The sequence below is a fragment of the Biomphalaria glabrata genome, chromosome 11, assembly GCF_947242115.1.
Source record: "Biomphalaria glabrata chromosome 11, xgBioGlab47.1, whole genome shotgun sequence".
In the NCBI taxonomy this organism is placed as follows: domain Eukaryota; kingdom Metazoa; phylum Mollusca; class Gastropoda; family Planorbidae; genus Biomphalaria; species Biomphalaria glabrata.
In genome coordinates this window covers 30,454,440-30,479,786 of record NC_074721.1, presented here as the reverse complement: position 1 = coordinate 30,479,786, position 25,347 = coordinate 30,454,440, and the positions used below count along the sequence as shown (strand labels likewise).

General features: G+C 32.4%; 3 protein-coding genes across 7 annotated transcripts in view; 2 read left to right on the top strand and 1 right to left on the bottom strand.

Moving 5' to 3' along the window:
• The window catches only part of LOC106065675 (extended synaptotagmin-2-like), a 34,571-nt gene extending 31,228 nt beyond the window's left edge, over positions 1 to 3,343 (top strand). For both annotated transcript variants that reach the window (XM_056004444.1, XM_013224558.2), the window contains exon 21: positions 489 to 3,343. In XM_056004444.1, coding sequence (XP_055860419.1) covers positions 489 to 546 — 58 coding nt within the window. In that variant the 3' untranslated portion in view covers positions 547 to 3,343. The remainder of the gene's footprint in view (positions 1 to 488) is intronic.
• A 436-nt stretch (positions 3,344 to 3,779) lies between these two features.
• LOC106065677 (protein CDV3 homolog) lies at positions 3,780 to 10,092 on the bottom strand. The gene is made up of 5 exons (XM_013224565.2): positions 9,782 to 10,092; positions 8,517 to 8,596; positions 7,897 to 8,033; positions 7,337 to 7,538; positions 3,780 to 6,372 (listed from the first exon to the last, which is right to left on the bottom strand). Exons 1-5 carry the CDS (start codon positions 9,962 to 9,964, stop codon positions 6,267 to 6,269), a joined length of 708 nt encoding a protein of 235 aa, XP_013080019.1. The 5' UTR covers positions 9,965 to 10,092; the 3' UTR covers positions 3,780 to 6,266.
• A 4,454-nt stretch (positions 10,093 to 14,546) lies between these two features.
• LOC106065678 (zygotic DNA replication licensing factor mcm6-B-like) lies at positions 14,547 to 24,352 on the top strand. 4 transcript variants are annotated; one of them, XM_056004525.1, is made up of 19 exons: positions 14,547 to 14,630; positions 14,744 to 15,143; positions 17,562 to 17,705; positions 17,907 to 18,017; positions 18,116 to 18,278; positions 18,400 to 18,539; positions 18,635 to 18,747; positions 18,868 to 19,016; positions 19,740 to 19,890; positions 20,223 to 20,368; positions 21,001 to 21,081; positions 21,176 to 21,340; positions 21,803 to 21,958; positions 22,082 to 22,210; positions 22,362 to 22,523; positions 22,650 to 22,782; positions 23,011 to 23,187; positions 23,344 to 23,483; positions 23,967 to 24,352. In XM_056004525.1, the coding sequence occupies exons 2-19, from the start codon at positions 15,052 to 15,054 to the stop codon at positions 24,084 to 24,086; spliced, it is 2,472 nt and encodes an 823-aa protein (XP_055860500.1). In that variant the 5' UTR covers positions 14,547 to 14,630; positions 14,744 to 15,051; the 3' UTR covers positions 24,087 to 24,352. The 4 variants fall into 4 exon arrangements, with proteins under 4 accessions (XP_055860500.1, XP_055860501.1, XP_055860502.1 ...); XM_056004526.1 differs by having other exon boundaries at positions 14,578 to 14,682; positions 14,940 to 15,143; XM_056004527.1 differs by having other exon boundaries at positions 14,580 to 14,630; positions 14,940 to 15,143.
• Positions 24,353 to 25,347: the final 995 nt, after the last annotated feature.

Here is a 25,347-nt window from a genome sequence, read left to right as displayed (position 1 = left end):
AAAAGAGCAATACAAAAACTCGTTCGTACCTCACTTGGTCAGACATTAAAACATGTAGATCTAGTTTTTTCTTCAATTTAATTTTTATTTCTTTACATAATCACCTTTTAGATGTATACACTTTACCCAGGGATGCACCCCCCTTTCCTACCCATCCAAATAGTTGCGCTCAGAGGATAGAGATTTTCATTTAATGATGATGCCATCAGTTTTGCAAACAGTTTTATAGTTTAGATAGAACTATTTCATGTCAAATTAATTTGAAAGAAAAAAACAACTTATTTCATTGCTCAAGTCAGAAACTTTTCAGCCCACCCTCATAATGGCATGAAACATCAAATATTCTATTATTTAGCTTTAATTATTACACAGCTATTACCAATTTTGTTTTTCCATACGAGATGAATTTATTATGATTTATTTACTACATTGACAAATGGAATAGATTCATAGATAAAAATATATCTTTTTGTTTGTTTTTACTCCAGGTTTGATTTATCCCCTGAAAATGAACCAAAGTCTGAATCTTTTGAGACTGTTGTTTAAGTTGGACCAATTGTTATCATCAAGAGCAAGACATCACTTTAACAAACAATTGAAACTCATTTTTTATCTTTTAATTAGAGTTCTTAGTGCAATAGTAGAAAAAAAAGAATTTTAAAAAGCAACCTTGGTGTGTAGTTTAGACTGTTCTGCTTTCAACCACCTCCAACATTGATAACGTTTTAAATCCTAAAAGTACAACTTGAGCATGGAATGCTTAGGTCTTACAACAAACATATTTATGTAATGAAGATTCTTGGGTTAAACTAGAAGAAATTGCTTCATTGCTTCATTAAATCTTATGAAAACCATAAAGTAGCCTGGTTCTCAAAATAAGTTGCTAAATATTTAAAAGCAAATATTTTTAGTTAGTTTATTACATATAAAACAAAATTAGCATATATTTTTAGTTAGTTTTATTACATATAAAACAAAATTAGCAAATATTTTAGTTAGTTTTATAACATAAAAAAAAAAAAGTTTTATAACATAAAAAAAATTAGCAAATATTTTTAGTTAGATTTATTACATATAAAATAAAATTAGCAAATATTTTTAGTTAGTTTTATTACATATATTAGCGAATATTTTTACACATATGACAAATTAGTCTCTGCTGAATTGTGAAAATTATTTTTATTTTTTAACACAATTTTTTATATTGCTTTTTTTTTCTAACTTTTTTTATACATAGAGATGTTTCTTATTGCTTTAATTTTTAAATTATTTTTCATCCTGACATTTGACTAAATATTGGCTTTCAAACATATAACTCCTGTCACTTATAAATTGTATTTGATTGTGCCCAATATCTTGCATGCTGCATTTATTTATAAGGTTTTCTCTATTGGTGATAGCACCTTTTTTATTTATTATGACATATCAAAAAAATGTATACGGAATTATTTTTTCATTTTGTTGTGATTCTAAGATCAAAAAACAAAAGTTCAGTTTATAGATGTACGTACGCAGATAAATGTATATTCGATTGGCTGAAATAATTCACATTGCTCAAACAAACAAAAAAAAAATTTTGAGAATGTTAAGTTGCATCAAAGTAGTAATATGATATTTGCTCTTTTTATATATTTATAACATACATATTAGGTTTTGGTGTCTATAATCTTATATTTTTTTCAGTAAGTAGTTCCTTATTTTTACTACTGCTGTAGAATATAAAATGATTTATTATAAACATGTATTTATACATTAACTTTGGAATATAGTAGAATTTACTATCTATCCATCTGTCTCTTCATATATTTTTTTCTATAAAAAAAAAAATATTCCTATACACAACTCTACTTTGTTGTCATGTCTGCTGTCCTCAAAGGTCTTTCATCCAGTAATACTCCAGGGCTTTGTTGCTTAAAATATATATGTCGTCTAATGTTGTCAGATGTGTACCTAAAGTTTTCTTAGGAAATGAAAGGGATGCAACTCTGCTAAAAAAAACAACTACATAAAGTTGAGTGCCATCCAAAACTGTGATTGATTCTTTAAGTTTCAGATATTCACAAATATTTTCTTAACATGCAATATTACAAAGCTATAATTCAACATCGAACTGCAACCATATCATTATGATAGATATTAAGTGCTATTATTGTTGATAAAATATTTTTTTTTGCAATACTGTTTGAAATGGAGAAAAAAAAAAGATATTAACATTAACACAACTTGTTGTATGTGCATACTATTTATTTGTACCTCTTTTTTTTTTTATTTGAACATAACCACACACAACTGGGAATATATATATAGTGTTTTTGAATTAGTTCTATTAAATGATAATTTGTATGTTTTTGTTTTACACACTTTCTGACAGTAAAGTTATTGTGAAGATTGGACTCTTGGTTAAAATGTTTTTATTTTGTATTATATTTTTGACCTGCAGGGCTATAAATTTGTTAATTCGGATTTAGTGTTGTATATTATAGATTAGATATAATATTCAGATTATATATATAATTCTTTATTCAAACTAAGTAAAATAATGGAACAGTGTATTAATTAACTTTACTAAATCAAAAATAGTTCTATGTAGGTTCTTTTTATTCTGATTATATTTTTGTAGATATAAAGCAACAACAAAATGTGTATTTTTTTGTTAACTCTATCTCTTTTGTTTAACTTTGGTTTTCTGTTTATTAGCCCAGTGATTGTAGTCCATGTCACTGTGACATAGATCTCAAGTTGTGCTAGACACACCCCTGTTGTTAATGTTGTCTGAAACTAATTAGTGATATTTTACTGAAAAAATCTCATGCTGTATATTAACTTAAAATACTCTTTGTGTTTTTACAAATACTGTTGGATTGTGAAATTGTTTTGTTAGTATTTATATGCACTAATCTTTTCATAGGCCTTAGGCCACTTCATTTTTATTGATGACTTAATTCAACTGTGTTAAATAGTGACCTTTTTTTTTTTATTTTTTAACAAAGCTGTAAAAATACATTTAGTATTCTGTCAATATTTATGTTTTATACAATAGTGCATTGAAATTATTTTTTTTTTTTTTTTTTTTTTTTTTTTTTTTTTCCAAATAGATTTATTCTCATTGCTGCTAACTTGTCTTTTGAAAGTAATGTGACAATATTTCTGGACTTAAAAATTATTTATTGCTAAATCTATGCTTCAAAAAAAAAAAAAAAAAAAATTCTAAATAGCTATTGCACTCTTTCTTCCATTTAATATTGACCTTGTATATTGTAATCACTGGATTGGGTAGTAGATTTGCTTCTTGCCAACTATGTGTGAAGTAAAACATTTAATCATTAAAAAACAAAATTATCTAGCAAGTTGATTTATTTGTTTTACATTATTTTATATATGTCCTTCTATAAAATAAGAATCTTATTGGTTGTTTTAGAATTTCTACCAACAGTTATAAACAACAAGACAGAATGTAAATAACTCAAATAATATTACAAATAATAAACATGCTCACAAACAGATGTGTGTGCATTAAGAACAATAGTTCAAATTGGAACTCAGCTTGAAATGATTTAGTGATTATAAAACTTCGAATTAAAGTAGAAAAGGATATAATGGATGCATTTAAACTTTAAAAAAAAATGTAAACTTGAGTCATTGAAATTAATCTAAAGTTACATCCATTCCTTCAAAAGAGAAGATATTTAGATCCTATGCATATCCATATGATCATTTATAATTAGTAACCAACCAATTTCCTTTAGCCTCGTCACACTGAAAACATAAACAACTAGTGATTGAAAGAGGAACATTTTATTTCAATCAATGTAGCATGCATAAATAGTTGAGACTTTGAACTAATACAATCAGCAATGATTTCTTTTGCTAATGCATAAATAGTTGAGACTTTGAACTAATACAATCAGCAATGTTTTCTTTTGCTAATGCATAAATAGTTGAGACTTTGAACTAATACAATCAGCAATGTTTTCTTTTGCTAATGCATAAATAGTTGAGACTTTGAACTAATACAATCAGCAATGTTTTCTGTTGCTAACTGAACTTAAAGACAGTTATTGTCTCATCATATTGTGCAACTTCTGCACTAATTCAACATTAGAAATTACTGTTAAAGTTTCTATTCTGATCATGTGTATCTTTTAATGAGATCTTTATTTTTTTTCTTAGTCTAACCAAGTCGACTTATCAATTCCAAAAACATCTCCTTGCACTTTTTGTGCTAACATTTGAAAACAACTTTCTCATTAAAAAACAAAAAACCAAATGATTCAAAACTTAATATTCCTCTCTGAAATGCATGTGTACCACAGAGAAAAACATTTAATTCTTATACTCGTATGTTTGTAAAATGCTTTACATGTTTTGGATGTTCCTTCAGATTTGAAGATAATTACATCCTAGCCCAAACCTCCTGCAGGATGAGGGGAATGGCAGCAGGCAGAGGTTCGGACCCAGGACCACCACTAAACGACAGTCCAGAGCGCATACTACATGACCAGTCAGCCATTTCTAATTTTTCTAAATTCTAACATAATCAGACCCAACTTCCTAAACCTGGTGAGTGCAGGTTTAAAGGTCAAAAAGAATATTTTACTAAAATTTGATGTCAGATTGTTGATTGTGCTGGCATAATTCCAAACTACTTACTAAGGTAATAATTTAAAATTCAGCAATGAAGAAGGATATTCTATTACACTATTTATATATATAATTAAATACAACCATCTAAATTTCAATCTTGTGTCAATGGTTTATAGTTAGAGATATTCTAAAAACTAAACCAAAAGTAGCATGTTAACTTTAAAACGTTTGGATAAAATACTTTTTTTTTTTTTACTTCAGATTCTGACATGTATAAAAAAAAAAAGCCATAAAAAATCTTTTCAAGCAAAAGTCCCAAAGCTTAAAAGAGAAAAATCTTCCACAACTAGAAAAGTAATATTCATTCTAAAAAAAAATTAAATATTTGAAAGTTTCCAATGGATTTCTAAGACTTCATAAACTTCTAAACTAGCATTGTATTTTTTAGCATGAAAACTTTTCTAAACATTTTTTGTCCATGCTATGTAAACTTTAAAATCGAGCGCTACTTGGCTCTTCTATAGTGTAAATGAACTAAACAGTAAATTGATCACTTACTCAACATAATTAAGTGTATCAAGTTTTGAGGAAACAGGTCCATTTTTTTAAAATCTTTCACTGCATAAGCAAAAACAAAAAAAAAAGCAAAACAAAAACAAAAAAAGACTAGAAAATAACTGGGGGAAAAAAAAACAGCTGCCTTTGTTTGTTATTTCACATATTTTATTATTACTTCATGAAATAGAGGGGACATTTCATACAAGGAATTCAGTTACCATAGAAACTGACAATCTTTTTCTTGTAAAAATTAAAAACAATAAGATTTGTGAAGATACTGATAAGAACACTATTATTAGAATATGATCAGCAAGAAAAAAAATATAACAAATCTGGATCTAGAAAATAATACTAAAAATAAAACGTACCCAAAAAATGTATTATTCACTGGCCTAAAAAATCATTTGAATTTTTCTTGTAATTTTCAGCAGTTGAGAAGATTGAAAAACACTACTAATCTTTCACATGATTGAGCTGTATTAAGTGTAATGATTCCTTTACCTGCAAACATTTTACAACTTTCATAAGGCAGAACTGTCAAATAATCTTTTCCCCCCCTCTTTGATGGAAAGTTTCTGAGAAAGTTATGAAACAAATTCAAATTTAGAAACACTTGCCAACTTTCATCTACTCTCAGACAGAAAAATCAATGACATGAACATGTGTACATAATTTTGTTGTGATCTGACCTTGAAATCTTCATGAAGTTAAAGCTTATGTAACTAAAAGCAAATCAATTGGTCTATTCTACTCTGTGATAAATGAATGTAAAAGATTATATGTTTGTTTTTTTTAAATGGGCCAAACCTTTAGAACAATAATGTCAAAGAGATGATCACTGAACAGCTCCTCACCAAAAAATCTAAATGTAGAGCACTAATTCAAATCTCGGAAGTCAGTTTTCCCAACAATAGCATTCTAATGAATGTTTAAAAAAAAATTTACATTTCAAACATAAACAGACAGTTTACAAATAGATAAAAGAGATTAGCCAGACCACATGGCAGATGACAACTAGCCCATGGAGCAGACGTCACGTTGATTTCAAGGCAGAGCACTAGTCAGCATGAAAGCTCAGTCGGTCGTAACACAGAAATCAATTAGTTCTTCTAATTGTACAAGCGTCAATCTTGCAAGGCTGAAAATTTGTTTTCCAATGTAAGGTTCACACCTTTCCTGTGATGTGGGTTTTCAATCAGGTCCCCAGTTGCTGTGCTGCTGTACTGTTGCCTAAATTAAATAGATAAATTTGAATATATTAACTTCATTTTGTTTTCTATCAATACTAGCAATGTATTTACTGACCCATTGGTTTAAAACCACATTCTTTTCATCTGATCTTTCCCAACCATTCCATGTAAATAGCACTAAAAATATTTATTTCAAAAGTACTTATCATTTTACTCACTAATAAGAAAAGTTGAAATGACACTTATTGTTAAGTATCTTTCCTTCTTAAGCTAAACAAAAAACCACAACCCAATCAAAGGACTTGACAAGATGGATTCAAAATGTGTGACTGAATTCACACTTTTCAAGATTATGTGTGAACTATCTTCGCTACATTTAGCGTAGATCTAGACACTCAATATATCTAGATCTGAGTCAGTAAAATACACAGACCTTTCACAGTTATGTGTTAACTATGTTCACTAAATTTAGCATAGATCTGGACACTATATATAACAGTATATTTATAACAATACTAGACTAAGAAAATCTGGAGGATAGAAAAGCCAACAGCTAACAGACCTTACTAACCAATGCATCAAGATACAATTTCAAAAGAAGATTTACAAGTAAAAAAAAGCAACAATATAAAATGAAAAAAAATCTCTTTGAAATAAGATTTACAAAATGTAGTTGAATGACAGATTTAGAAACATCATGCCCAGTTTGTCAGAGAAAGTAAAGGCAGTTGATCTCATTGTCTGTTATGCAAAAAATAATCTAAAGACTTAACGTTATCTTACAAGAAAATGTTCTCACACCAATTATATTTAAGGTAAGTGATTTGATGTAATGAGCTAAAAGAGGTTCAAATCTATTAAAAGATCTATACACTTTCAACAATTGATATTAGTTAGAAAAGACAGCCAGACCAGTCAGAGAAGAGCATACAAAAGCCTTTAATCATAAAGATGGCAACACAACATTCACTCAGTGCATTAAGGAATGTAATTGCTCCCATTACCCTTTGCCTGGTCCTCCTCCCAAGGTAGGGAAATCCTCTTCACTGTTGACATTTGGTGCTTCTTTTTTCTTTCTAGAACTTGGAAAATGAGGAGTGCTGCTTGTCTGTGCCGCATGTCTTTGAGCAGGGGGTACATATCTGGCTGGAGTCTTGGCGGCTGGCTCTTCTTTCTCAACTTCTGCTCGTTGGGGCACACTAACGGCTAACAAAAACAAAAACGCATAGGTATGAACGGCAACCCACAAAATTATTTCTGATATCTAATTTTAATCAGAAATTGCTGCCAAGATTTAACATGATGTAAAAGTTCAATTTTTTTTTTGTTGCAGAATTACTTGAGTTTAGATTGTTTGCATAATTTTAAAGATTAAAGGGAAATAGATTACAAAAAAATTACAACTTGGCATTAATTTCCCCCTATTACAAAAAAAAAAAAAAAAAAACAAGGAGCATTAATTTTCCATGATTTCAACAACAATCCAAGGCCATAATTAAAGCTCATCATTTGAAAACTGAATAAAAACATCTTGCAAGAATGAACACAAGTAAATTAAAAATACCTGTTGTTGTTGACCCTGTCTGAACGTTTGATTTATTCCATGGACCTGAGGCGCCGTCTCGCCTGTCTCTATTTTCACCATCCTCATCATCTCCATTGTCATCAGCCTCAGCAGCATCTCGTTCATCAAACTCTTTGCTAAAAAAAAATATACCGGTACGAGAAAAATATTTTATTATATTCAATGTGGATTAAATAATTTAAAAAGAATCTTTGGCATTGTTATTACAGTGAAAAAAGCAATTTGTCTTCAGGACTAATAAATACACAGTGAGATTAGTAGTTACAGAACATAAAAGTATACATCATGAAAAAACTAGGGTTATGTCCAGATGATTTTTTAAATGTTTATGTCAGTGCTCTATTCTTAAGATTTTTTGGCAGTATTTAGGGATCACAGGTGATCCCAAATGGCTGTTACATTTATGACTATTTCAGTAATTTATATATTTATAGATAGATAGATATAGATAGATAGAGAGAGAGATAGAGAGATTAATTCATGTGGTGGCCTACTAGTTATTTGTTCTAGTAGTTCTTGGAACACCTATACAGGCCTTGTGGAACACAAGTTTGGGAAACAATGCATTAAAGTAACAAATTTTGCTTTTAAAAACTCACGTAATTTGTAAATTTTGAATTCTAAGTCCTGAGTAATCTTTCTCTTTTTCTTCCTCAAAATCTTTCCACTCCTCATCTTCCTAACAAACAGAAAACAGAAAAAAAAAGCAACATAAGAGATAATATTATTATAAGCTTACTGAATAATCTAAAATAATATATATTGCACTATTAATTCAATCTAACTTGTTACTCAGTAAAATTAATAATAGTTTCTCTAATTAATGTTTTACAGCTAATTCTATTAAGAGCTGATGAATGCACTTTATTTCCAGTTATAAATTATTATATGGAGTCTCTAATATTAAACGTAAAGACAGAAGAGACTAATAAGAGTACTAAGGGGTGCAACAAACAAAAATTGGGCAGCAATTGTTACATGACAAGCAGAGATCTTAAAAAGATATTTTAGTTATTTTTTTATTATAAATATTGTAATTACTTAAACCATCCTAATTTAAACTAATTAGCTATCTACATCACTGGGGCTTTAGAGTTGGCCAACAATAGATCATGTTCAGAGATTTAGCATGCCAATAGGATGCGCTTGATATAACTAGATTTATTTAGATTTTAGATAAAAGATATTATATAGTCTATAATAGTTAAATTAGATAAAGTATAGTCTAGTAATAATAACTTTAATAAGATTTAAGCTAGAAGTAGAAGATTTTATTTCTACCTCTAGCCTTTAGATCTAGCCTAGACTTGAAGTTGAAGCCTAGAATGAAGTAGGTTTTAGTAGATTCTTAGATCTAGAATAATCTAGATCTAGTTACTGGTAATAATATTTAATATCTAATAGATCAATATTCAATAGTCTGATAGAGACTAGAATTAACTAGACTGATCATATTTTCATAGTGATGAGACAATCATGAGTTCAGTTGATATTGATAGGCACTAGTCAGTGACTAGTCCAAAGCCTGGCTTATACTTATATTTAATAATATTATACTATAGTTATAGTTATACAACTAATTTCTAATACTACTAGTCTAGGTAGTACTAGTCTTAAGTTATACTGTTATAGGGACTAAGACTAAGAGTAATCAGTAATCTAACTCTTCTTAAGTAGGTCTTCAAAAGACATTTTTATTTTTTTTTATTTGTACTAGTAAATTATTAGTCTTGGACGACTTGGACGGACTTGGACTGATAATAGTGAACAATTATTTCACTAATCATAATGAATTTTACCCTTCCATATTTATATAGATCTGAAATCTAGACGAATCAAGAATCATTCATCTAATCTAACGCACCTGTGGATTTAAGGTTAAGCTTGATACACCACCAGATGATGACTGTTTGTCCTTCTCTCTTGATTTTTTCTCCTTCTTTGTTGACTTCAGCCCTGTGTCCACATCACCAACTGTTTTCGCTTTGGCTTTCTTTTTACTTTTGTCTTTCTTTGCAAAAAAATCATCTAGGCTACTTTCTGCCATTGTGGGTGGAACTATTTTACTCAATGTGTACCGAGTGCTTCAACAATTTCAGAAAATATTGTTAAAAACAGACTGGTTTCTCCATGCGCATTATTGTTAGGGGAAACTACTCATCAACAGGAAGCCGGTTGTTAATACCTTACCACCGGCAGGCAATCGCTCAGAAACATTATTATTTATTCGAGTTGCCGTTATTGCATAGAGACTTGGAGCCTGGGGACTTCGTTTTTCAGAAAATAATAATAATAAGGCTTGTCTTCGAGTCCGAAGATTAGTGAGGAATGCAGTATTGGCGCCTAAGCTGATCTTTGAAGCGTTTCCGTGGGGCGCTTCTGTTACGTCGACCACAAATTAGCTCACAAAAAAAAGACTGCCTTCGGCATACGTTCGTCTCCCATACCGGATACGTGCCCTGCCCAGCGTAACTGTCAGACCATAAGAAGTGTCCATGTCTCAGATCCATATAAAAGGGTTGAGAGAACCACCCCCTGGTAGACATTGATTTTTGTAGGCAGACGTAACGATTTATTCCGCCAAACTCTCGCCTGTAGGCGTCCAAGAGGGCTACTGGCCCTGGCCAGACGGTTATCAACTTCTCTTGACAGTGAGGCGTCATTTGATACAATACTACTCTACCCAGATATGTGAAGTGGTCTACCACGTTAAGGGGATGTCCGTTTACGGTGATCTTTGGGGCTGAGTAGGTTTTATTGGGTGACTTCTGGAACATGACTTCTGTTTTCCAGAGGTTTATAGATAAGCCGAAAGAGGCGGCAGCGTATGCAAATTCGTTTACCGCGTTCTGGAGATCATGTTCGTTGTGAGCTAGCAGTGCGTAGGCCTAATCATCGGCATAAAGAAGCTCCGTTATGACCATCTCCTTTGTTTTTGTATGTGATAATAGACGTCGAAGATTGAACACATTGCTGTCTGAAAGAAACCGGATGTAGATGCCTTCGTGCAATCGCTACCTCATTTGACCCAGCATTACGCCAAAGAAGATAGCGAATAGAGTAGGAGCAAGTACACAACCCTGCTTCACGCCATTTTCTATTGGGAAGTGATCAGAAAGGACACCATTGTGTCTAATCTGGCCTCTTTGTCCCACGTGAAACTGCTTGAGAATGGATAGGAACTTAGGTGGGCATACCAGCCTGGCCAAAATCCTCCACAAACTATCGCGACTGACCTTGTCTAAAGCCTTGGTGAGGTCCACAAAGGCAGCGTATAGGTTTAGGTTCTGCTCTTTGCATTTTTCTTGTAATTGTCGCAGAACAAATATCATGTCAGGTGTACCTCTACCGGCTCTGAAGCCACATTGGTTTTCAGTTAAGACGTCCACTAAAGAGTGGGTTAGTCGGTCGAGCAACACTCGAGCAAAGATCTTTCCTGCTACTGACAGAAGTGTAATGCCTCGATAGTTGGAGCAGTTAGACTTGTCACCCTTTTTGTATAGGGATATGATTACGGAATCTCGAAGTTCAGGTGGGACCACGCACTTCTCCCAGCATAAGCGAACAAGTCTTTTAGCCTCTTGGTTAGGGCGCAACCATCCATTTTAAATATTTCAGTCGGAAGTCTATCAGAACCAGGTGCTTTGTGTTTTTTTTTTTTTAGTTTTTGAATTGCTGTCTCAATTTCCTCAAATTTCGGTGGGTCGTTGAGCTCATCTCATAATTTTCTGAGGGACATTTGCCAGCGATTCCTCCGATACGTGCCTTTTATCACCAAATAGCAGACTGTAGTGTTCTGTCCAGCGATTTAGTATGTCCGCCTTGCTAGTTAATAGGGTAGAACCATCGAATGATCTTAACGGCGCTGTAGTTTGGTAAGTTGGGACATAGGCACATCGAAGCGACTCATAGAAAATCAGCATTTCTCTGCATGTTTACGGACAGCTCAAGCCAACAATTATTTTTTTAGTTCCCTGACCTTTGACTGCATAGTGTAACAAGAATCTTTATAGAGAGTTTTGGCTGCGTTGTCATTAGGGTCTGCAAGAACAGAGCGATAGTATTTGTGCTTACTCTTTAACATTTCTTGAATTGCGGTTTCTCATCAAACCAGTCTCTATTGGATTTACTGCAGTATCCCTCGACTTTGGCTGTCACGTCCTGAAGTATCGTTTTTAGCTGGCTCCAGTTACTCACTGGATCATCGTCCTGGGGCTTTCGAAGATCAGCCTCGAGTAGTACTCTGAAACGCTCTCGTACGTCAGCCAGCCTATCAACATTAAACTTGGAATAAACCAGAATGTCACGATAGACCATAAAAAATTAAAAGAGGACTTTCTTTGTAAATATAAGCAAAGAGATCAAATCCTCAACAGTAAACTGTCTAGCAGTAGCCTCATCACTGCAATAAATAGCTGGGCGTCCCAGTGCTCCTTTGTATGTTATATGTCTTAAAATGGAGTGACATCGACCTAAATGATATTGATAGACTCACTAGAAAATTACTAACCAAATTTCGAGGTTTAGACCCCCAAGTCTTCTACCATAAGGTTACACCTGCCCAGGAAGGATGAAGGTCGTGGATTACAGAACAGCTACAAATTATGTAAGATGCATGTTTTAAAAATACGATCAAAACTGCACGCCTCCAGCAATGAACTAGGCCCTATAGTTTCCTTTCTAAGCAAATACGACTCCGAAGCACCACCCCTGAACCTAAACAATGCTGGTGTTAATGTTAGTTTGGTGGTTTGGACGACGCTGGGCATGAGGTTCGTCAGTAGGGAGAAAAAACACTCCACGGAAAATTCCCGGCTGTATTACATTGCGACAATATTGACAAGGCTGCTTCCTTAACATGGCTCAACAAAGCAGGTCATCTCTACCCTGAAACAGAAGGCTTTGTTACAGCAATAAGAACAGGTTCATTAGCACAAAGAATTACGAGAAATGTTGAAATGCGGGTGAGTCAATTGAACACCTAATAAGGCAGGATGTTCAGCCTTTTCTGATCACTTATTATACTGGGATATGCCTATTTTGACTGACAAAACGCTAGATTTTAATTGCCCTGATCTGCTGTTTATTGATAAAAAAAAAAAAAAAAGAAAAAACCGCTACCATTTTTTTTTTTTACATCGCCGTACCACTGTTTCATAATATAAGAATGGAAAAACAAAGAAAATATGAAAACCTAGGCTGGGAGATTAAGTGTTTATGGAAGTTATCTACAATAACAATAGAGAAATATCTATCCCATTGTTATATCTACCGAGGGAATGATGGCAACTTACTTCTAACATTCCTGAGAAGACTCTCGTTGCCTGTCAGAGCCAGAGGGCGGTATAAGGTATACTGCAGACCTGCCCCATCAGCAGAAAATTTCTCAGTGGACACTGATAAAGGGATGACCAAGGATTTTGTTTTTCTTTAACGAAACTCGACCCTGGCAGTGCCAGAGAATAAATACTCGTTCGTTTCTAACATAATGATAATAATAATAATAATGATAATAATATGTAAACATTATGAAAGTAGGCCTACTCTGCTAGATAAAATTAGGGCCTATGTTGTTTTCAATTGTTCGTTCTTAAATATTACGGTATATGTTGAGTCTGACTCGCTAAGATACACGTATTGTACGCGTTGATTGTAAAATCATATTTGTGATTTCAACAGACACAATTTCTGAAACATTTTTTCAGTGACTATTCCATCTATGTTGTAACTACCGTGTTGCAAGTCTTCACGACTTAGTTTTTGTTGTACTGAGCTCCTGAGGACAATTTCTACACTTTCCTTTAATTGTGAAAGAACAATTATTAATAAACACTCAGAATATCTGAAGATTCAGCATGTGACTCGGAATCCTAGCAGGTTTTACATGTTTGACCAATGATAGGCATACTGATTTTTCAAAATCTCCATTCTAATTAAAACAAAAACAAACTGAAGCTGACAGGGACATAAAGTGGATATAAAGGGATTTTGGTTATGCGGGAGACACGATGACAATTCGTCCACTTACATTTCGTTCACCCGACTATTCGTTCACCCAACATTTCGCTCACCGACAACTGCATGCTGAGGGAAAACTTAAATTGTTCACCGACAACTTATTCACCGACAGTTGGTTCACACGACAAATCTTTCACCGACAGTTGGTTCACAAGACAAATCGTTCACCGACAAATTGTTCACAGACAAATCGTTCACTGGATAATAACTTATTGTTGATACGTATTATATATTCTCGTCGCGTGTTTAATTGGTTTACATTAAAACTTTTGTAGCGAAATGTCAGTGAAACCGTGGCGAACTGTCACAGCACACCTTCGACAAAAGACAATTTTAGGGGTGTCGACAGATGACAATGAATAATGAAAATTAGAGCAAAACAAGTCACAAAATTACACCCACTCCGCTTGCAGGGGGGGGGGGAGATTTCATTTCTGGGGATGGGGGGATTGAATCTCTAACAATTACCCCCTCCCCCCAACTACGCCACTGTGTTGTAGCGTGACCTCTATGTCGAAGGCGCCGGTTGTAGTAACCTTATAATAAGCGCGTTGCAGAAAAGGAAAAAAATAAAAATATGAGAGTGGAAATACGTCACTCGCGGGAAATATCACGTGATCTAATTGGCGGGTAAACCTCCACTAGGCCTATGTATTATTGTTTACAATAGTATCAATTCAATAGTCATAGATTAAGTAAGATCTAGATCTATAACAAAATTAAGCCATAAGCTATAAAGATCTACGGGTACATCTAGTATGATCTAGGTCTAGTAACTAACTTAATAAATATTATTCTTTCTCCCCAGAAGTACTACTACTAGACAAACATCGATACAAAACTAAAACTACAAAATATAGATCTACTTATACTACTAGACTCTAGTACTAGAGTCTAGATTACTAGATCTATTATTGATATTATTTAATAAGAATAATAAGTCTAGATCTCTATAATTATAATTAATAATAATTAGTATTAGTCTATTTATTATATAATTATAGATTCTAGACTCTAATACTACTGCTAGATCTAGATATATTAGTACTACTACTTCTGTCTACTACTACTAGATATAGATCTAGACTAGAAGCTGTAAGTGTAAAATAAAGGAATATGGATGTGAATGATCAGGCTGTAAGAGTTAACCAAGTAAAAGATCAAGTTGGAGAACGTTGTCAGAAATTGTTTCAAGATTTCTTGGACGAGTAAGTTTAAAGTTAAGACTATCAACAAACATGATTATCTTTTATCTTACTAGTAACTATACTTAACTATAGTATACTAATCATAATTTTAATTTAATCTAGATCTAGATCTAGAATAATTTAGAATTTTAAATCTAGAATCTAGATCTACTAGATTTACTAGATCTAGATTAGAATCATTAGATATTATATTAATATATTAAATAGACTCTATAGACTATCTATAGTATAGTTATAGTTATAGTGATGATAGATCTAGATCTATAATTACTAGTGACTAGTGCCTGAGTGGGTAGTCAGGTAGTGTATAGAAAAGAAAATATTTAAGATAATAGAGAATACCGTTTATGATAAACTTAAATAAATATTTAATTATAATAATTATAATTTATATGACTGTAACAAGTGTAACCATGCCGGCTTTCCAAACCATGCCGAACCAACACCAAGCAACCATCATAACCATGTCCAGGGTTACTTTTATCATAACGAATGTTTATTATCGTATTTTCTATAGTCGTTCATGCCTGCAGCAGTTATATTTATATATTATATAGTATATATATTATATATTTCAATTATTATATTTGTTTTTAAGTCTTTGAACATGCATAAAATAGTATAGAACTATAGAATACTATAGATCTAGATTCCAGATTTAATTATATATATATATATAATATATATATAAGAATATAGATCTAGATCTATAATTTATTTTATAAAAGTAAAAGTTACTAAAAGTAATGTTTCCCCTTGTGAGACCTTGTGGCCTATTGGGTAGATGATGATGAGGGTCATCTGTTTCTTTGGCCAGCGGTTAATGTTAAATGTGGTTATGTGGCCAGCTAAACGACCAACCGCCTTTATTATTTATTTCCAAAACTAAAGCCATTAGAGTTGGGTGGACTCGGGTGCCCTAAAAATCAGAAAATCTAAAATCCCTGTCTTTACCGAAAATTGAACCCAGGACCTCAGGTTCGGAAGCGCTTAACCATTCAGCCACCGCGCCCCCCATATAATGGACCACATGATAATATTGATAAAACAAAGAAAAAAAACTGTCACATGATAGTCTGTGTGTATTACAAATGCGGTAATTTATATCTTATAGAAGAGATAGAGAATCATGTGGCTAAATGTTGTTTGTTTACGATTGGTGAATGAGGTCCATTTATTTCTATAATTTATAAGTGACTATAATTATGATAATTAATATTTTTTTAATAATATATAGATCTGGAGAGAATAATATCTCTAGATAAAGTTACTATAATAATAATTCACAATATTCCGACTGTCACTATATTGTGACTATATAGATCTAGATTATTATTATAGAATAGATCTACTTCTATTCTATGTATATATTTAGACTAAAGTAGATTATTGATAGCTAGATTTAGATCTAGACACCACCACAAAGCTCTTGGGCTCTTCCATACCATTGCCATTGTGAAGCCAATACTACTCCATCGAGCAGAGATCTCAAGAACAAGTCACCAAAAACAAAATGAAAGGTTCCAGGTATTCATCAATACTTGACTCAGAACAGAAAGATTGCTTTAGTCCTTAGCCATACATGGGTACTAATTTAAATTAGGAACTGTTGGAAAGAAAGCAGCAGCACATTGATGAAGATATCTTTTAGAGATGCTGGCGATGGATAAGCCAAACCTTTCGCATCCAACATCACAAGACAAGCCCTCACTTAAAACCTCCAAGGAAAGAGGAAGAGTTGCCAGCCCAAAAATTCATGCTGCCTAGATTTGAATGCCGATACCAAGCTAATGGGCAGATTGGAGAGATTTGTACAGAAACAAGATGTCTGGAGGAAGTTGGTGGCATATGCACCAGATATGAGATAATGATTAAAAAATAGACTATACATTAGGCATATAAATACTTTTACTTTTGCTATGGCACAATTAGGAATTAATTATTTGTTTCGGAAATAGGGGATGTTTTGACTTAATGACATGACTAGTAAAAACAAGAGGTTTTAGAGATAGAACGAAATATCAGCCGACGTAAACAGACTATTTCCAGGACAGCGTAGAGAAGTAGCATTTTATGAACGTATAGAGTTAGCTGACATTCGACGGTTCCCTTCATTGCTATTAAACTTGTTTTTCATTCAGCGTTGACGAACTTCTATTGATTGTTTGACCTTTTGCCGGTGTTATTGGATTACGCATTACGTTGAGCGTTACCTCATTTGGTTTAATTGCATAAGATACTGTGGAAGCGCCTAACACTGTATACATATTTTATCAATTTGCATCTCAATATACTCTTAGTTAAAAGATTTTTCAATATTGAAATGTACAATATTTTTACAAATATTTTCCACATGTACACATAAATCTAGTTTAAATCTAAATATTTACATTATAAAATGTATTTCTAATAACGCAGGTTTCAAGTAGATGGAGAAAGTAAATATCTCTCTGCTGTTCAGGATCTATTGCGACCTGAGCGCAACACTCTTACTGTCAGTTTTGAGGATATTGAATCATATAATCAACAGCTTGCAACAACCATCTTAGAGGAATATTACAGGTAAATTATTAAACGTTAGAAAGCATGTTGGTTTGCACAATTATATTTAATAAAAACTAATTTAGTGTCGTGAAGTGTGAAACAAAACTTAACCAATTCAGTTATCTTATAAATTATAGCTGATCCTTCTAAAAAGAAGATAATTACATCCTATATATATATATATATTTAGCTCTTCTAAGTAAACTTTTTTATTTCCAGAGTCTATCCATATCTGTGTCGAGCTCTTCGTAATTATGCTAAAGACTGGGGTCAAATTACTAGTGGAAAAGAATTTTACTTAAGCCTCACAGATGTACCTACAAAACTAAAGTAGGTTTTTTAAAAAAATTTATGTAAATGTTAACTAGAACAAATTTATTTGCATAAAAGTGTATGATCATTATTCATTTTTTTACCTATTTTTTTAGGGTTAGAGAAATGACCACAGTCAAAATTGGGTCCTTGCTACGAATCACAGGTCAAGTTGTTCGCACACATCCAGTTCATCCAGAATTGGTTAGCGGAACTTTTATGTGTCTTGATTGCCGAACAGTCATCAAAGATGTAGAACAACAGTTTAAATATACACAGGTTGTCACATTTATTTAACACTTTTTTTTGCATTTTGCTATTTTATCCTTTTGTTTATATCAGTCTGAGATATGCTTGAAATATCATAAACGTTGCAATAGACTGACCTGTTTTGTTACAGCCAACAATTTGCAGAAATCCTGTTTGTGCCAATCGATCAAGATTTATGCTGGATGTAAACAAGTCAAGATTTGTTGACTTCCAGAAAGTGAGAATACAGGAAACTCAGTCCGAATTACCTCGTGGTAGCATACCAAGGAGGTGAGACTAGAATCTGTTTAAAAATAATATGCCTTTTAGTCTTTCTTTAAAAAAAAGTTTTTCACTCATTTTTTAAATAAAATTTTTCATTATAGTGTTGAAGTAATTTTGCGTGCCGAAGCTGTTGAGACTGCTCAGGCAGGTGATAGGTGTGATTTTACTGGTACTCTGATAGTTGTGCCTGATGTTGGATCAATGTCACTTCCTGGTAAATATATTATTAAGATAACCTCATTTTAGTTTAAATTATTTGAAAGATTAAACCTCTCCTTTTAAAAAAAGGCATTCAACTATTAAGATAACATCTGACTTTTTTTTTTGCTCTTAGGGGCAAGAGCTGAGACATCTGCTAAAGTTAAACAAGGTGCAGAGGGTTATGAAACAGAAGGTGTTAGAGGGTTAAAAACATTGGGTGTTAGAGATTTAACCTATCGATTAGCTTTTCTTGCTTGCACTGTAACCCCAACCAATTCTAAGGTATGTTGATTTTAAAAAAATATATAATTTTTTGACAGTATATAAAAATTAGATAAATTTATGTATGTGTGTGCGTTGTTTTTATTTAAAACCTTATGAAAAATCATTGTGAAATTCTAATACTAACTTCTCTGTCCTAAGTAGCACATGCAGGTTAGCAGGAGAGTGCATCCTATTTTCATTTAATATTATAATACATTCACATAAAAGCACTCCCGAATTATTTTAAAGAATACAAAAATTTAATTGATCATGCAATATGTCCCTCAGAAATCTAGTGCTCCATTGGCTTAACTCTTCTTGTGACCACATTTTTTCTCTCATTACACTGCAAACCATTTCACTACATGGACCAAAGTGTTGACAATGTGTTTATGTGCATCTTGTTAGTATTTAGAATTATTCTTGGTAGGAGAGTTCATATTGTTGTGTGTAGTGTGTTATGTTAGTGTTAATTAAAGAGACTCATGAATCTGGTGATATGGTGTTGGCGTTATTTATTATCAAGTGTATCATATAACTTAACACAAATGTTTGGAGCTCACTCCCCACTGAGCTCAGACAAACCACATCATGACTGAGCTATTCTAAACTTAAATTAGTTTGCCCTTTTAACTCTTTGTGTCTTATATGTTGTTCTCATAGTGCCTTGATCCTTTATTATGTTTATTAACAGTGCTTTATAAATTCAGTTATTTTTATTTTTTTATTTTTTTCTTCCAGTTTGGAAGTCAAACTTTCAGAGAGGAAGAGATGACAGCAGAGGCTCTCAAAAAACAAATGAGTGAAGATGAGTGGCAAAAAATATATGATATGAGTCAGGATAAAAACTTGTATCAAAATTTCTGCAACAGTCTTTTCCCTACCATTCATGGTTAGTTATGCTAAGGTCTAGAAAATATATGCTTTTAATAACTTGCAATCTATAAAAGAACTCATGGCATCTGTGAAAGTTAAAACCAATGAATTGATGAAAGGTTGAAATGCAGCTTTTTATTAATTTTGTCTATAAATTTCTTGTTTCCACTAAATTTAATGAAATTCTGCCAGGTTAGCCTTTTTAATGACATAATCATCTTCTTTTTTGAAGTAACCTCTATATTTAATAAGATATAAGATAATGACAAAGATAGCTCATTAAATAGTCAACGGCAATATTTCAGATCACATATTGCTATCGTATATAATTTGTTCTAATTTTTTAAGGAAATGATGAAATAAAGCGAGGTATTCTGCTTATGTTATTTGGAGGAGTTCCTAAAGTCACTACAGAGAGAACACATCTTCGAGGGGATATTAATGTTTGTATAGTAGGAGACCCCAGCACTGCCAAATCACAGTTTCTAAAACAGGTAAGGTTTTCATTTATAAGTGCATGTGTATGTGTTGCTAAGTATTTTAAAAGAACTTTTTAATTGGAGGTTACTAGGGAAAATGATTGATGCTGGCCAAATTTACCTGCTTGATAGCCTTAAATCTAACATATCACGCATCATTTAACTGTAATTTTGAAATGGCCTTTATTATACTGTACCAATATACTTTGCCTAGTATGTGAAAAAAATGTCATAACCTAGAATAAACCAATTAGTCACAAGTAAACCTCATGGTTTGTCATAGTGTTTGAATTCACTCTATAAGTTAGACATACTAAATTTTTAAATATTGAAAAACTAGTTCTAGGCTTTTCACATTCTGAAACTTGAACTCAATACTTAGGGTCAGAATTTTATCAAAAATACATATTCAGTTCAAGTGACAAGGACTGTGAGATAAGAATCTTGAATATTTAAGACCTATAGCTGAATCTATAGTAAAAGTTGTGGGGCATGTACCTTGGAAACCAGGTATAACATAGAGTTAGGCTCAGTGCCTCAGGTCTGACCAGGTTAAGGTTTCTAAAGGAGTTTGTAAAAGCTATAGTTCTAAAAAATGTATTACCTTTTTTACTGGATACACTTGTATTATCTTTTTTTTTTTAAAGGTTGAAGAGTTCAGTCCAAGGGCAGTTTACACAAGTGGCAAGGCTAGCAGTGCTGCAGGTCTTACTGCAGCTGTAGTGAGGGTGAGTACAGCAAACACTAACATAGTACATTATTTTAATTTGTAATGACCACCATTGGTTCTGTTAATACTTTTCTGTATAATTTCTTTGTTAGGATGAAGAATCCCATGAATTTGTCATTGAAGCTGGTGCTTTGATGTTGGCAGATAATGGAGTCTGTTGCATTGATGAGTTTGACAAAATGGATCCTCATGACCAAGTGGCCATTCACGAAGCAATGGAGCAGCAGACAATCTCTATTACTAAGGCTGGAGTTAGGGTAAGCTTTGAATTTTGTATCGTTTAACATTTTAGGGGGCTTATAATCTACCATGCAGTAATGCAGCAGAAGTATCTATTACTAAAGATAAATGTGGGTATATTGTAAATTTAACATATTTTCTAAACTTCAAAGATTAAGCTTTAATGTATTGCCTACATGCTGTGTATGATTATACATTTCATTTCTTTTAAAGTTGGCATTTACTACTATTGACAGTAGTTTTGTTGTGTCTAGGCATAATTTAGTTTTGAAAAGCTTGTTATAAGAACTAGAGTAAGGCTTATCAAGCTTGAATAGACTATAAAATAAGTACAAATTCAAGCTTGCTTGTGGATTGTAGATAGATTGTAAATCTAGCTGTATTTTAAATTTAATGTTATTGATGGGGGCTAGTTTAATCTTGCTCTAAAATATTTTGCAATATACAATGCCATTTTGTGTATTCTTTAAAAAAAAAAGGCAACCCTTAATGCAAGAACATCCATTCTGGCTGCAGCTAATCCAGTAGGAGGACGATACGATCGGTCCAAATCATTGAAACACAACATAAACATGAGTGCTCCTATCATGTCCAGATTTGATTTGTTTTTTATTCTTGTTGATGAGTGTAATGAGGTATCTATTATTCTACATTAATCTTATAGTTAGTATTAGAAATAAATAATAAAGATCTAACATTTTTTTTACTTCTTTCATTATTAACAAGCTCTTTTTACTTTTTTTGTTTTAAAACACTAGGTTACTGATTATGCTATTGCTAGAAGAATTGTTGATCTGCACAGCCATTCTGAAGACTCAATAAATAGAGCATATTCGGTTGAAGAAATGTGTCGTTACATTATGTTTGCTCGTCAGTTTAAACCCAAAGTAAATAGATTACATTTATGGAAAATGGATGTATATTTAGATCTCATCGCATGGTTAATGGTCATAGTATTGCTTATTTTATTTTATTTGAAAATCATGTCAATTTGTTTTTGAAATGCTGAGTCATGCATTTGTTTCTTTTATTGTTTAGATCAATGCAGAGTCACGAGACTACATGGTTGAAGAATATAAACGTCTTCGACAGAGAGATGGCTCTGGTGCAGGTTCATCATCTTGGAGAATAACTGTCAGGCAGCTTGAAAGTATGATTCGACTATCTGAAGCCATGGCTAGAATGCATTTCCAGGATGAGGTCAGTACTTGTATATATAAATCTGGTAAATTTTGCTGTGTTAACTAGTTCTTTTAACTGCAGTCCTTAAGTCTAATGTAATCTTTCTTTAATAAAATATTCTGGATGTCATTATGTTTCATGTAGGTTCAACCACGGCATGTGAAGGAAGCGTTCAGACTGCTAAACAAATCTATCATCAGAGTGGAACAACCAGACATTCATCTAGAAGATGATTTGCCTGTGGTTCAAGAAGAGATGGAAGTAGATGAAAATACTGGTAAGATTTACTTTGTTATTTTTTTTTATCATTTGAAAAATTCTTGTACAAGTTAAGGTAATTTTATGAAAAATTATCCTGTTACATATTTCAGATATGTTAAATGTCTTCAATATGTTGACATCTATAGTTTTTAATACTTAAACTCCCTTTTCCCCATTAAGTCCTTATTTATTGTTTTTCGGGACTTAATAACTAACTTTTGTTTTCAAACTGTCTTCCTCACAGAACCTTCAACTAAGTCTCAAGAGACAGCAGATACTGATTCTGCCCTTGTATTGCCTGCTAGTGGTGAGGCACCTGCTGCTCTGCCAGTGAAAGCTCCACTGAGGCTCTCCTATGAAGATTACAAACACATGGCAAATTTACTTGTCTTGCATATGAGGAAACAGGAGGAAGAAGCTGGTAAAGTTTCATTACTAGATGTAAACAAATACACAAATATTTTTCTGTCCAAATGTTTTTATTTTTTTTTAGAAGAAAAACAATTTAAACTGCTTGTAAACTTTTTTCTTTTTGATAGTTTGTTTTGTTATCTTTTTTATCTTTTATCTTCTGTAGGTGAAGATGAAACAGGTCTTAGAAAGAGTGATGTCATTGGATGGTATTTAACTGAAATCCAGGATGACATTCAGTCAGAAGAAGAACTGAATGAAAAGAGACTGACAGTAGAGAAAGTTATTGACAGGTTGATTCATCATGTAAGTATAACCCTAAGTGTCAACTTCATTGCACCAATAGTCAAACTGGGAGGCATGTGCTCATGTACTCTGGGATGTCAAAATAACCAAAATGTTGAACTCCACATGATGGGTGCTTTAAATTGATCTAGAAAGAGACAATTAAAACCTATGGACATCTGAGTTATGAAATTCTTTATTCACGTTCATGTTGTTTTTTTTTAACAGAAATGTGTTAAGGAGTAGAAAGCCAGAAATAGGAACATAACATTGAAATAGTTTCCATATGAAATTAGTAATATATAACAACATTCAAATAGCTTGAATGTTTTTCTTATAAATTCCCTTAAAAAAATAAATGAATGATAATGTAATGAAGTACTAATTGTTTAAACCATGAAAATGTTTTATAAAATATTTAAAATTTTAAGTATTAACAATAAACTGATAAACAGTAATTTGCATTGATTTTTAATGGATGTATTGTTTAATTGTTTTTTTCAGGACCATGTTTTAATTCAGCTAACTCAGACTGGCCTCAAACCACGTGGAGGACAAGAAAGTGAACTTGTTAAGGAAGATGACCCAATATTGGTGGTCCATCCAAACTATACCATAGAGTAACTCTTTCCCATTCAGAAAATGTGTACAGCTAATCTAAGACAACATCAAAATAGTTAATTACATTTGTTATAATGACATCTAAGTAATGAAATATATTTTTAAACATAATATGGATGAGTTACAATTGTATATTTGATTAGTTAAAATTTTTATTTTTGATGTGATTTGCTATTGTTCTTGATTGCATTTTGATCTGTCAAATATGTACATTGTAGGGATGTGTATATATTTACAATTAAATATGAATAAAATTGGTATTTCATCTATATTTTCTGTTCTGTTAATATTTAAATATTAATACTAGCTATTCGTATTAATGTTTGAGAGCAAGAAAAGTCCTCAATTTTAAGCAATTATATGAAACTAGCTGGATATGACCTGCAGGCCTTAGTTTGGGTATTACGGATCGACTGGATTGAATTTAGAGCTGTCAAACAATGTTCCCTTCTTATTTTTTTTTTATTTTGCCACGGATATAAAAGAATGTGAAAATGGGTTTACCAGGTAAGTAGATATTCCTATCAAATATAAAAGGCTGCGAAAACGGGCTTACCCAATTTGTTAAAATGTTTTGTTCTTTAATAGAAATACAATTAGGTACTTTTTGTCTAATTTTAGTGCCCCTGTTTCTGCCATGATCTAAGGAACATTTATGCCAAGTTTTATCATTCAAATGGTTTTGATATTATTCGGGACTTACATACGCCTTACTTTATGCCTTATAATAGATTTATATTAACTATAGATCATAACTTGATTTCCAATGGAATATTAGCTCCTGATCTATTTGATTTGCAATACTAACAAAAAATGATTGCTCTCCTGAAAAAAATCTGGGACTTTCACAGCTAGCACAATTACTAACATAAAAAAAACACACCTCCAAACTCAAACCAGCTATTTGATCTGCACTTCATTATTGAAGAAGTCCACTTAATAATGGTTGATTGACATTACTTGGAGGAAATAGTGGTACCGGTACACTGACATTTTTTATTGACCAAAATGGGAGAGGGAAATGTTAGGATCAGTGCACAGCACCATGAGAATGTGTACTGTTGAGAATAGTGTTGAAAGAGAATGTGGACTGGTGAGAATAGTGTTGAAAGAGGATGTGGACTGGTGAGAATAGGGTTGAAAGAGAATGTGGACTGGTGAGAATTGTGTTGAAAGAGGATGTGGACTGGTGAGAATTGTGTTGAAAGAGAATGTGGACTGGTGAGAATAGTGTTGAAAGAGAATGTAGACTGGTGAGAATAGT